Source organism: Pleurodeles waltl, chromosome 6, assembly GCF_031143425.1.
Source record: "Pleurodeles waltl isolate 20211129_DDA chromosome 6, aPleWal1.hap1.20221129, whole genome shotgun sequence".
In the NCBI taxonomy this organism is placed as follows: Eukaryota; Metazoa; Chordata; class Amphibia; order Caudata; family Salamandridae; genus Pleurodeles; species Pleurodeles waltl.
In genome coordinates this window covers 1240598914-1240612947 of record NC_090445.1, presented here as the reverse complement: position 1 = coordinate 1240612947, position 14034 = coordinate 1240598914, and the positions used below count along the sequence as shown (strand labels likewise).

General features: G+C 43.1%; 1 protein-coding gene across 4 annotated transcripts in view; it reads left to right on the top strand.

The window, feature by feature from the left end:
• Positions 1–14034, top strand: part of LOC138300782 (cGMP-dependent protein kinase 2-like) — a 3513105-nt gene that overhangs the window by 1267071 nt on the left and 2232000 nt on the right. For all 4 annotated transcript variants that reach the window (XM_069240551.1, XM_069240553.1, XM_069240554.1 and 1 more), the window contains exon 4: positions 5375–5488. In XM_069240551.1, the coding sequence (XP_069096652.1) occupies positions 5375–5488 (114 nt within the window). The remainder of the gene's footprint in view (positions 1–5374; positions 5489–14034) is intronic.

Here is a 14034-nt window from a genome sequence, read left to right as displayed (position 1 = left end):
AGTTTGTCACTCATTATTTGGACGACTTTCTTTTTGTGGGGAAACCACGGTCTGTTGAATGTGGTTGAGCTTTGGCAGTTTTCGAACAAGAGATGGCTAATTTTGGCGTTCCTTTGGCCCGCGAAAAGACTGAAGGGCCTTCAACTTGTTTGAGTTTTTTGGGTATTGAGTTAGATTCCTTGAAAATGGAGGTGCGGTTACCTGAGGAGAAAGTGAGGCAGTTGATTTTGTTGTTGGAGGAAGGGGTTGAAAAGCCTAAATTAGAATTGCGTAGCGCTCAGAGTTTGTTGGGTCACCTGAATTTTGCTTGCAAGGTGGTTCGGGTTGGCAGAGCTTTTTGTAGGCGCATGGGTTTTGCGATGCGGGGAGCGGTTTTACCTCATCATCACATTCGGATTTGAGCAAGTGTTAAAGAAGATTTGCGGATGTGGATCAGTTTCTTACAGAACTTCAATGGGGTTACCATGTTGGTGGATGATTCTGATTGGCTTTGGCAGATTCAGATTTTTTGGGATGCTTCAGGAGCGCACGGTTTTGGCGTTTTCTGGGATGGACACTGGGCGGCGGAAAGTTGGCCTTCGAGCTGGAAAAAAGCTAAGCATGCATTGCATTTTTTGAGTTTTTTCCCCTGGCCGTGGCTTTGACGCTTTGGGGTCCCACCTTTGAAAATAGGAATGTTATTTTCAACGTGGATAATCAGTCAGTTGTTAACTTGGTTAATTCTCAGAGAGCAAAAGATGAGAGGGTTCTCAAGCTTTTGAGAGTGTTTTTGTTGAAATGTTTGACCTTTAATGTGATGTTTAAGGAGAAGTATGTTCCTGGAATCAACAATGACGTGTCTGATGCCCTGTCTCGTTTTCAGTGGCGGAGATTCCGTGGTCTGGCACCGGGAGCGGATGTGATGAAGACGGTAGTTCCCAGGGAGTTATGGGAGTTAGAAGAATAAGGATGTTGGAGCTCGTACAGTATTCCATAGCTCCGTCTACTCGGAAGAGTTATGCTCAGGCCTGATTGGAATTTTTGGATTCAGGTGCTGTTAAAAAGATGGGAGGTTTGGAGGGGTTCGCGCAGAGGAGAGAGGATGCGGTTCAGTTTATTATGCAGCAGATAGAGTTGGGCTTATCTGCGGTTACCATATCAGGTAAGTTATCTGGCATTTCCTTTTACGGTAAGTATTTTTGGGGTTATGACCCGGTTGAGGGCGAGTTGTGTAGACGCTTAATTTCTGGTTGGGCTAGAGAGATGGGGGCGAGGATGGACAGGAGGCGTCCCATAATGTCACATCTATTGCAGGATATTTTGGGCGTTCTGGTTCAGGTTTGTTTTTCAGGTTGGGGAGGGAAATTATTATCGCTCTGTATGTCATGGCTTTTTCACGGAGCGTTTCGGGTCTCGGAACTTCTTGGAATAAAAGGGCATGTGAGCTTACTGCTTTCTGATGTACAGGTAAGGAATGGTAATGTAGTCCTTTGGCTTCAGGCGTCTAAGATGGACCAGTTGGGGAGGGGTCAAGAAGTGGTTTTGTGGGGTACTGGGTCTTGCATATGCCCGGTTACGTTGTGGAGGTCCTTTGTGGGAGGGCTGACAGGGTCGTCAAGGTTTGTATTCATTCATCAGGATGGTTCTTTGTTAAAGGCTCATCAGGTACTTGTTGTCTTAAAAAGGGCTTTGGGTTGTTTAGGTCTTGATTCTAGTCATTATGGAACACATTCCTTTCGGATTGGAGCTGCTACGGAGGCCAAACGGATGGGTAACTCTGACAAAGAGATTATGGGTTTGGGGAGGTGGAAATCACAATGTTTTAAGCGTTAATTTCGTTCTTTTAAATGATGGGTAGGGTTTTACTGGGCTGTGGTTCCAATTTGTTGTTGGCGGGTAAGATATGGTGAGGAGGTTTTTTCTAGTTGTTTCCATTCTTTGCTACATCTTTTTGTATCTCACCGCTTTATCTGTGTACATGTTATGTGGATTATGTTTCATATAAATTTTGCTGTTTTCTCTTAAGTTGTGTCGGGGGTCCTGATGGAAGCTGTTCCGTATGGATAGTGGGGCACTCGTTCGTACAGTGGGCAGAGAAGCAGGCAGCATCCAGGAATTTTGGAAAACAATTGGGTTTGGATGGAGCAAAAATTAGGATCATTTGGGTGGGTAAGAGCAGCATGAGATGGGGAGAATTGTTGTTGGTTCTTTCAAGGAGGCTTGAGCGTGGGGTTTGCCCAGATTTGCTGGTCATTCATCTAGGGGAGAACAATTTGGTGTCTCTTTCCGGTGTCGGTCTCTTGAAAGCGATGAAAATGGATCTGGCGAGGATAAAGGATCTTTGGGCTGGGACCCATGTTGTTTGGACGGGTTTGGTTCCCCGTAGAGTTTGGAGGGGTGTATATTCTTTGTCAGGAATTGAGAAGCAGAGGAAAAAGGTGAACAGGGAGATGAAGAATTTTTGTAGGGATCAGGGGTTTTCCTATTTGTTTCATGAGAATCTTGTGGCATCTGATAAGGATTTTTTTCGGCAGGATGGTGTGCATTTGTCTTTTATGGGGAATGAGTATTATTGACTGGATCTTAGGATCATGATTGCAGATTTCTTAGGTGAGAAGCTTTGGGATCGTTAGTAAGGTTTTTGGGTGGGGCAGGAAAACGCCTGGGTGGGTTTTCCTGTGTGGCAGGGGAGTAGCATATAAAGGCTTTGGGGGGGGAGGGGATGATGCAGAAGATTTGAGGGCAGGGAGGTTTTAGTAAGGGTCACATGGGAGGAAAGGCAAGGGGAACTACAGAAGGTGGGCAGCAGGACAGATGGGGAAGGGATTGATAAAGGGCTATTGGGGTGGGGCACGTTTAGAGGGTGGGGGAGGGGTTAGGAGGAAATACTGTTTAGTGAGGTTTCTAGTTTTGTGAGGCTTAAAGCCAAGGTTATTGTTATACCAGACCTGTTCTATTAAAGCGGCCTTTTATCCCTAAGACGAGCTTCTGTGGTTTGTCCCCCTTTTGCCCGATGCCTTCCACTAGTGAAAGCAAACAGATTTTAACAGGCAACCCCACAAACCAATAAAAGACACTTATGTGACGTGGATGGGGCTCCAAGCCCTTTTGTAACTCCTAAAGCTTCTCGCAAGCGATACACACGGGCAAGCACATGCGAAGCAGGCTCGACCGTAAAAATGTGCTTTCCACATTTCATACAATTCAACAGAGCAACGTTAGTTGCTGTGCTGTATTGCATCACATCCTTTTTCCTCTTGCTTCCTGTTTTCCAACTAAATTCATATTTAGGTCTTGATGAGTGAAGGGCAAAGTGTGAGATATTCACAGCAATTGGAACATACTGATACTGTAGGATGCAGTGTTTAGAAGGCATCTTACAAAACCTCCTATTCTAAGTTTTAGAGGGTAGTCTTGGGCATACTATTTGGATTGGGTATTACTTACTTCGAAATCCATGTATTTTGCCTTTTTACTGTACATTTCCTTCGACACATTTCAGGAGGTTTGTCCTGCCTAATTCTGTCAGATGAAAACAGCGTGGGGTTGATAATTGCCAAACATCTAAGAATTCTGATCCCTAGGCAAAGTAATTCTCTCCTGGTCCTCTGATCTATTACAGATCCTGTTTATCATCTATACACATCTATAAACATCTACACATGTCCTTTCTATAATATTCCATGAAAACATAAGGGTGCAAGTATTGGTATGCAGTAAAAATAAACTTAAACAAATTAGCAGCAATTGAAAATGATGGCTGAAAATTATTTTAAAATAAATTAATTTAAAAGGCGAGAGTTTAATCTATACATGGTGTTACTGACAAATAACATTTCAGAGCTATGCAATAATACCTTAGGGTCCAGAGTTCCTACTAGTTATTCAGAGGTGACAGAAAAAAGCGCATTGACCCCAATACTGTAGTTCAAACTACTCAGGCTGACCTTGGAGTGAAGTACATTCCAATTTTAATTGAAATGCCTGGCTGCTGGTAGGACAAAATGTGCAAGATAAGAATAAGCTGAGAGGTGCAAGAAACTGTCGCTGGAATTAAAACTGGAATGCAGACAGCAGAGTCGGGCTATGTGACTGGAGAAACAAAGCTAAGCAGGTTGCCATGTTTGAAGGGTTTATCAGGAGAACTACAGGGGCCATAGGTAGGGGTAGATTTAAGGGACAACCTGACAGGGTAGGAACCATTGCTTGACTCATTCCTGTATGAATGCACTTAGAGGTCCCTGTCCCAGCCCAGCATGAGAAATATAAATTAAACTGAATGAAGTCAGATTGAGAAGCGTAAGAAATGGCAGTATGGACAATTCACACCAAAAATTCGGATTCTCCTCTTTAGGTGATGCGATTTGAGACCTATTATGATATAATTTACAGATTGGTTCTTCAGGGACACTGCACACATTTACTGAACACAACATGAAGGCAAGAGCAAGAACTTTGAAGTAGTTCATAGAACAGTGCAACCAAAAGAATCAAGGTCAACAAATAATCAAAAAGCTCCCCTATGTCACACTAACGAATGTATTGCTAAATGTCAGAGATTTTAGAAACATGGTCAACTGCATGGAAAAAGACTGTGTTGGAGAGGAAAGAGTTAATAGGGATGGAGGGAGAAATAATGGAAAATAAAAAGAGGTAAGACGGCAAAGAAATTAAGAGGCCGACTGTATCACTTTGTGAGACAAAAAAAGAAAAACTCGGTTCTAATCGTGCCTCTTCACTTGATCAAAACTGTTTGACGTTAAAAAATTACTTTATCTCCCTGTGCCATGGTTCTTTCTGTTGTTTTTAAATTTGACAGTGCCTGCAAATATGATGCTCAGTGCTTGCAGATTATATATTTATTAAAAACAATCTCCATATTCTTCATTTCTGACTCTTTCACTCCAAGGTAATATAATAACACATTCAAATAAGCTACCAGGCTGCCTTGAAAAGCAAGGACCACGTTTAAGATGGGAAGAAAGGCGTATTGATTAAGGAAAGAGCTACAAAGTGTTTTCCAGCCTGGATTGAGACTGCCTTTTTCTCTTTTTCTCGTGTATGTTGTCAGTGAGCAATTACAGTGGCAGCTGCTAATAATCCATGCTGTTGCTTTAAAGTGAAGCAGCAGCAGCCACATTCCACAAAGGGCACCTGCATCTCGGTATGGTTGATACTATCGGTGCGATTCACACTGTTAAGTATAGATTTACTCCCATGTATATGTATTTCTACACTAAAGCTGTGTGCTGTGGTGGGAGCTGAGAGTGACATTTTATTACACAGATAGATAGTTCGAAGAACAGCAAAATGCCATAAAGTTGAATCTAAGATCATGTCTAAGTCTCTGAGGCATATAGTGTGCTGAATCATGCAAGTGTTCTTTCTTCCATAGAGGGCTTGCTGAATGTGATCCAGAACAGCAGACTGCTGGGACAGATGCATCCTGGGACTGCATTTGGAGAACTTGCTATTCTGTACAACTGCAAAAGAACAGCCACAGTAAAGGGTAAGATGCGATTTATTCGACCTGTTTGCACTTAAGGCCATGACGAATTGCTCTACACATGTTTGGTCAAATTATTAAACACAAAGTTAAGTACAGCCATGTTATTAGATTGCAAGCTAACTCTAATAATAATTCCGATAATTACTTAAGAAATGAAGACCATGGAATTAGAGGGAAAGAGAGAGGGGTAGCTAAACGGGTAGAAAGAGGAAGAAAGAGCTAGCGGGAAGGAGACAGAACCCTATGAAAATATATATTCAAACCATGAAGAGGCTGGGTGTGGAACCCTTGAATATTTTTTCATAGATGGCTACTTCATTATGTTGGACCTGCTGCTTCAACATGACTCTGCCGCTCCCATGATATTGTTTTACTATTTCTGTCTGCGTAGTCCTCTTAAAAAGAAAGTCCCATGGCTCCCCACGGCTTCATGGAATCCAGTCTAGTTAATGTGATCCTGAAATCTGAACATGAGGGACACCTGGTCTCCAACATGTACACTGTTAGTAGGGGACTTGTCAAGTGGAGAAAGAAGGCTGAGTTAGTTCACCCATTGATCCACTCACTGCACACTCTCAAACAAAAATGGTTTCAGTGAATTATAAGCGTACATTCTTCACTTTGAAATCCTCCACCGGACCCATGTCACACTATGACATTACTTTACAGATCTCATCCTCCCTGATGCTTCTGTCAGATGAGCCAAGAGAGAGCAAGCTTTATTTGTGTTGTTGTGACCCCTGACTTTGAGTACTGAAGGGAAATCTGCCAAGGGCTTTTTAAAATAAGTGTATGGCTCCTTGCTTCTGTGAGGTACAGGCCCACAATCAGCATGCATTTCTTTGCACAGAGGCCAATATGGCTAAATGAAGAATAATGTTGCATTGGTTGACAAAGGCTGGTTTAGAGACTTGGGACCAGATTTACTAACATTTGATGCAGTGAAACGCAGCACGACCACTTGCTTTATTGTGTACAATGGAGAGGACAGGAATGTGTCATATCTATTAAAATATGTCTCAGTCTTGCTCTCTCACTGCACTGGCGCACTATGTGCTGCCTAGAGCCAGTGCAGGAAGCCTTGAGCCATTGTACAAGGGTGTCTGTGTTGCAGACAGGATTGATTTTGTGCAGGAAGGGACACTGTCCACCAAAAAACTATCCTTACAGGCTTTTTCTTCCTTTTAATTGTGCTGCAGAATGCAGCTCTCATAGAAGGAGGGAATAATGAGGAGAAGTAAAGATATTACTCCTCGTTGTGCCTCCATTGAGAAGGCATACAGTTTTGATGCATTCCTAGGTAAAATTTAGGAATTTGGATCCATGGGTGGATGCGCTATGTTCACGGAGTTCCACAGAAAAAGCTCAGCCGTGCTATGTGGGGTTCCGTGAGTGGCAGAGTGTGGTAAGTTGCGCTGCTCACACTGATTTTTAATGCTGGGAGTGTGTGTCGCACTGTGAAATCAGTGCAAGCGGCACAATGCGCAGTGCAAGAGGACGCTGCTTCTTTTTCCACTCAAGTAGATGTTCTAATCAAATAGCAGCTTCCCCAACGTGAGCAGCAGGTTTCGCTATGCAAGCGGTTTCTACCTGCCGCGACCGCACTTGTTGAGCAATTTCGCTGGGAGGTGGTCTATTAGTTGATTTTTCTAGATCGCGCTCACCAACCTACAGTTGGCGAGCAGTAGGAAAAACGCTGCTCCGCGCCACTCCACTGAGTTTTTGGGAACTCTGACAACTCCGCCAGAGAAGCGGAATTTATCACCCACTCCTATTAAGAACACTCACTCTCCACCCATGTAGCATCTTCCGGGTGCATAGTTATGCAAGGCAGTATCTAGCATTACTTTAGGCTTACCAAGCTATGCAGGAATACACAAGGTAGCCTTGCGTGGCTTGATATATCTGACTTAAGGATTGCATTGCTCTTGTGTCCCCTTGTGTGACACAAGGGTAATGCAGTCCTTTAGTAAATCTGGTCCTTGGTATAGATAGAATCATATTGGTCCATGCCGGTCCAATCTTCCATGCCTGAAAAGTTGGGGTTGTTTTCTTAATTTACCTTATTAAAAGCAATAAAGAAACTACCTCTATTGATTGTCATTCTAATGGCAGAAATCAAAGCTTCTCTGTTATCTTGGAAGATAATCTGAAGTTCTAATCTGTTGTGCATTTGTTATTTATCTGATGTTTTGTGCTGGTATGATGATATCTATATATTACCCAACTACTGTTTTATGTTTATTCCTTGATATTTTGAGTGTACATAAAAATATACATCTATAAAAAAGTAATTATTATTAATAGCTGCAAAGTGAGTCCTTTACCAGCTTGCTGGAAGTATCAGAAAATAATTGTGTGAAGTTTGAAGACAAACAAAAAAGAGACATATTTTATGACTACATTTGCTTTAAAATATGTTGGACACAGAGTCAATCCCCTCATTGTGGAGCTGTCAAACAATAAGCATTAGGTGCCATTTCAGTTGATACATTTCCCTTGAAGAATTATGTAAGACCATGTAAACCCAAACATTTTGACAAGTAGCTGTGAAACAGAGAACTTCTCTGTGACAGGTCTATTCAGCCATCTTTCTAGGAGTCTGTTGCCACTCCTGCTGAGAAATTAGGAGACAGCTGCTGCTTATATCATTGCTCACTGGAGTGTTTACTGGTCTAGCGCAGTGACTCAGCTTTTATCAATATGCAGTACCGCTTCGCCTGGTTTGAATATGGCAGCAGTCCTCTGAGATTCCCCGCTATTGTGTCTGCATTGCTAAGCAAACTTTTATTACGAGAAATGATACTTCACTAGTTACAGCGTGACTGAAGGGGAAGTGCACCTCTTAGAGAAATCATATAGCTTAGGCAAAGAAGGCCCAGGGTCTAATGCTGCCACCATTGAACTTCCTTCCGACAGTTTGGATCCCTTCCAATTTATGATTAATAAGGCAGTCAAGGTGGCTTGTGTGGCCTGAGAGAAATAGGGCCACTAGCATGGCGGTCTGGACCGCCATATAATGAACCAAGAAAGACCTCCACAGGCAGCCGTCCGCCACCGCCAGGCTTCCGCCGACAGGCAGCCTGACAATGGTGGATTTCTCTATCCGACAGGGCAACGCTGCAAGCAGTGCCGCCCTCCGGATAGAGAACCCTTGTTCCTCCAGCCTTTCCCTGACGGTTTCCCCCACCATGGACAGGCTGGTGCAAGGGGTGCTCTGGGGCACCCATGGGGGCCCCTGCACTCCCCATGCACTGCGGCATTGACGACAGCTCCATGTTGAGCCATCAGCAATGTCCTGGCCCAGCATTCTGCTGGGCCGGCTGGCGGAAACACTGTTTCCGCCCGCCGGCCCAGTGGAATATACGTTATAGGGCCGGCGGGGTCTTCTAGGTGCTGGCGGTCTATGTTTAGACCGCCAGCATGAACACAGCGGGGAATCCGACCATTTTCATAAAGAGCCCCATAGACTTGAACTAAGTATGCCCTAGGTTCAGATTCCTAAGAACTGGATTCTGATCATTCTGAGGAGGAGGAGGACAAAGGAAGATATATTTAGCACTCTGAGGTGAAGGAGGATATATACCACATAAGAGAGAACATTTCCATTTCACACATGGGCTAGCAAGTGGAGGAAGAACACTTCTTTGGTCAGTATAGCAGAAGGGAACCAGAGTCACTTGCAATTCATAAGGCCAGCAAAGGACTCCTATCAAGAGAGTGGTTGTATGTGAAAAACATGTGATTTCCTTGTTTTCTCTCTAAGAGATAACATTTACATAATTTCACAGAGATGTTCCCTCCTTCTATGAAAGTAGACTCGTTCATGGCTGCTTTAGCATCTAGTGTGACTATCATTTCTGAAGAGACTTCACCGGCAGACCAGGTTGAAAATAAGGTAGAGGGAACAGTCAAAAGAATCTATCCACCAATCAAGCACTCCTTTATGACTTTCAATCTTTAGCAGAGGAATTACCTCAAGGGGAAGATGGAATGGCCAGACTAGGATCCAGGAAGGGGCATGTCAGATTCTTATCTGGCATAATATTAGATTTTTTTGTCTACAGTGGCTGCAGCTTCACATGGTTGGATCTCTGCTAGGCACAAATCTGGATGAACGCCTGGAAGGCAGACAGTTCTCAGAAGCCCGTTTTAAGCCAACTTCCCTTCAACAGAAAAAAACCTTTTGGCCCATAATTAGAGGGTCTGGTTAAGAAGTCTGTCAAAGAAAGCTTCTGACTCCAGTTAAGCCACTTTCAAAGGGTAGAGGCTATAGATTATGGAGGGCTACTGGGGAGCAATCTTTGTTGCCGAAGGGTTTACAACAGCCCTTTCATGAGAGGGGAAGTGGCTAGGGCTTCTCCTTCATTTAGAAATCCCAGCATCAACCTGATATTTCTCCTGCCCCTCCACCAGCCCACCCCAAAGGAAGGCTATCCGTCCAAAGTAGGGGGAAGAATAAGGACTTTCTTGCCAGCCTGGAAAGCAGACATCTCGGACACATTGGTACTTCAACTGGTGAGCGAAAACAACAGGATCGAGTTTTCCTCCAAACGAGATGACATCTTCAAGATCTTGTGAACAGAGCCAAACCCTTTGCTGGCAGAAAGCGAGATGGAGCAAGGATGCTATTTAATTATGTTTTTGGTTCAGAAGAGCTAAGGAGAGTTTTGACCCATCCTAGCTTTAAAATCTGTGAACCAATTTATTCTCAATCAGAAATTCAAGATGATGAGTCTTCAAAATAACTTTCCTCTAATCTTTTCAGTCATGTGTTTGGCTTTCATAGAGCTCCTGGATGCGTACTTACACATTCCTATGCATCCTTCTTTGCAGAAAGTTCTTACATTCTACGCCTTGGGCCTCCACTTTCTGTGTTTTTCCCTTTGGCCTCTCTTTAGCACCCAGAGCCTTTACTAAAACCTTGGTACCCCTATTGGACAACCTACATTCCTTGGGATTTTTGGTTTTCCCTTACTTGGATGATTGGTTGATTGCTGGAAGCATAACACAAGAACTTGCCCCCCCAATAATTAGCGTTAGTGAAAATCATCCACAGTGAATATACAAATTAATACATTAAGCAACTCAATAATACAAAATAAGGATTTATTCATTCAAACACTTTTATACTGCTTTTTTAGCAATAATGCATATATTCTTATCAATTGCCAAATGATCTAAACAAAGAATTACTTCAGATCACATATCATCATGATGCAAAGAAAACTTCCCCGTACCCTCAGACCTACCCAAACTAATTTGGAATCCATGACCTTCTCAATCATATCACATTCATTTTAAACTCAAAACACACAACAATAAAACCCAATCGTTGTCAAAAACCTAACGTGACACACTTTAAAAAAAAAGTTCCATTGGGGGCCCTGAAATGCCCCCCCCCCTACATGGCACTCGGTGCAATGGCCATGCCCAGGGGACTCTTGTCCCCTGCGCTGGCCATTGGGGTGGTGGGCATGACTCCTGTCTTTTCTAAGACAGGAGTCATGTGGTATGGATGGTTTTGCGTCAAGAAATGACACTAGGCTGGTTAGAGTCATCTTTTTTAATCTAACCAGCCTAATGTCATTGTTTGGTGCATCCCCCCCTTCTCCCATACCGCCACCCCCACCTGGCTAACGTAAATTTTGTTTGACGCTAGCCCACCCTTTGCACCGGATTGCGCCATTCCATTAATATGGCGCCCAGCTGGCATCCTGGAATGGCTCAAGCTGGCGCTATACTTTTTTACGCAAAACTGCACAAAGGCAGTTTTGTGGCAAAAAGTATAAATCTAGGCCCAAAAGTGAAGTACCTATAAACAAGGCAAGGGATAGAAAACTCACTGGTTTATGCTTTTGTACTAACCAGTTTAACCCAGAGACTAAGGGTGCCAGCAGATGGCTTAGCCTGAATCGGAGGGACCAAACATACATCAAACAAAGCCTTTGGCTGGAAAAATAAAACTATGTAGGGCAAATACACAGTGACAGGCCTGTACACATGAAGACAGCCCAACAATAGGTCCTCGAGAAAGTTGACAACACGTCAAAATACACAGGAAAACAAAATTGTGGCTGACATCAAAAAAAGAAGAAAGCTTCAGACAAAAGTACAGTGAGTTTAAAAGATCACCTTCATAGATTAAAAACAGCAGATAATATTTGTGACTCAAGGTGCCCGCATTTCCACCCTCTGTCAATATCTCCTTGACTGAAGACAAGAAAAAGCACTTTTTCAGAAAATAGATCTGGAAGAATTCTGGAAAAAGTCTCAAAAGCGGCAACCTGCAAAGTTCAAAAGAACAGAGGCAGATCCCTGTAAGATAGGAGAGAATGCAACACAGTGTAGCAATCAGCATAATTTCCACAAGAGTAGGGAGGCAAATGGAAAAAAGGAGGACAACCATAATAGTGTTCTATGAATATTTGAACACCCACCCCGTAACACAGTGACACTGGAAATCGCCAAACCCAGCAGGAAGCTATCCAGCAAAAAAAAAAACTCAATACCTCACAAAGGGTAGCACTGCCCAGGAATAAACCCCCTGTGATGAACACCATATGAAACAAGTATTTGCAATGCAATAGGTCTCGCATTTTCTTGAGTTACAGCTATTGGCATCGCAAGTTCATAACTGGACTTTTCTTGCCACATAAATTGGTTAACCCTGTCCCACAATTTTGTCTTTTCCTGCCATGTTTTGGTGGTTACTGGCAGCTACTGACTTCAGAAATCACAACCCCTTGAGGAGAGAGGATGGAAAATAAGGCTAGAAAAGTATTGTCTTTTTATTTTAACAGATTGAAGTCTTGAAAGTATTCTTGCCTCGCATTTCAACAAAACTCTAAGAAGATAACAATAGCAGAGCAGACTGAGAAGATTTATGGCCCCAATAAAGGAGATAAGCAATGCCCTGTGTGTGATATCCTAAATGCTGGCAGGGAGGGGCCCTGGAGGAGAGACTGCAGATGTGAGGCTAAGCAAGTTTCACATCATAGCTTCTACATTTAGGTACATTATGCCAGAAAGGTCATATTGTGGCTTTTGTGAGCAGCGAGCTAAATGACCGGGTGTTTCTTTTGTAAAATAAGCTTTTTTTATGAGCCAGAGTTGAGGACAGCACTGAAATAAAACCAAAACAATTGTCAATGAGAAAGGAGGAGGTGGAAGGAATGGAAAGATGCATTAAAATGCAAGCAGCTACCAGCCTAAAACACCCACAGTGAAAAGGGAGCACCAAAAGAAATGCTAAAGTATTCCATCACATCAACAGATGAAGAAATCAAGGTGGAATAATACAGTAGTTGGTCACTGCTCTGAAACAGAAAAAGGAGGGGGAAAAAGGCAGAACTGACCACTAGCGAGCACGAATTTGTAAAGCACACTGCAACCAATGAATGAAATTGGTTTAAGCCACAAGAAGTATATTAAAAGTATACATGAGGTTGAACCCTTATGCTGCACCTAAACAGAAGCCAGTGGTTGACATGGCACTTTAGAGTAGAGGGTTGATAACCTTGTTAAATGGATCTAGCTACTTCTTTCTAATAACCTAAGTGCTAGAGGCTAAACCACTCAACAGCCAGACACCCATGTATAGACACTGCTGAGTGGGAACTGAGAACATTAGGAGACAGAGAGAGAATGGAAGCATGGGCTATTCCTTCGGAGAACTCAGGGAAAATCAGGATATTATTATAAGATAAGAATCGAAGTTAGGTGAGGCCATGTCAGAGCCACCAAAACCAACTACACCAATTCCCATGTGAATTTTGCCAGCATCGGTGGCACAAGTAGAATCAGATTTCTAGACCATCAGAGACTAATCCTGAATGCATGCAGCCACCCACACAAAACAATGGAGTTAGGGCATCCTCTCAAGAGGCAAATTCGCCTTCTCAATGAATCACCAGGAGACACAGATCAGAAGGAATGCAGTCAGTGAAGGTGTGACTCTACAATGGAGGGAAGCTGGCGACTGGGGTAGGTGACAGGCCAATCTCCATCCTGATGAGATAGAGAGCAATGAAAGACATGAGGTGCGAGACAAGATGAAAACAGAAATCTCCTGGGACAATCCATCCGAGAACAGGGGACTCATTCTCTATTGGTGTTTTAAGGAGAACAAGGACTCTTGGTTATCCATATCTACCAAGAGAAAATGATGCTGGTGTACCACCAAAGTATTTTTTCATATTGTTGAACAAAATATTGTGATCAAAAAGGATCCAGGACATACGTTTCTGGAGTCATCGGACTGTCTGCAATCATATTACCAGGTATGTTTTGAGGTATTTACTAAGCAGGGATTATGGTAGGATTAGATTATGGTTAAAGTTAGGTCTAGGGATAGGGATAGTAATAGGGAAAGGGTGTGGGTTAGGTTTAGGGTTCAGGTGATGTTTTGGGCTACAGTATTTAGGGTTAGGTGTATGGCTATGGGTAGATGAGTTATCTGCAAAGGACATTGGGCAGTATTTAGAGTTTGGCATCAATAATCTGGCAATGCCCCTTTGTATTACAAGTACATTATAGTCAATGGC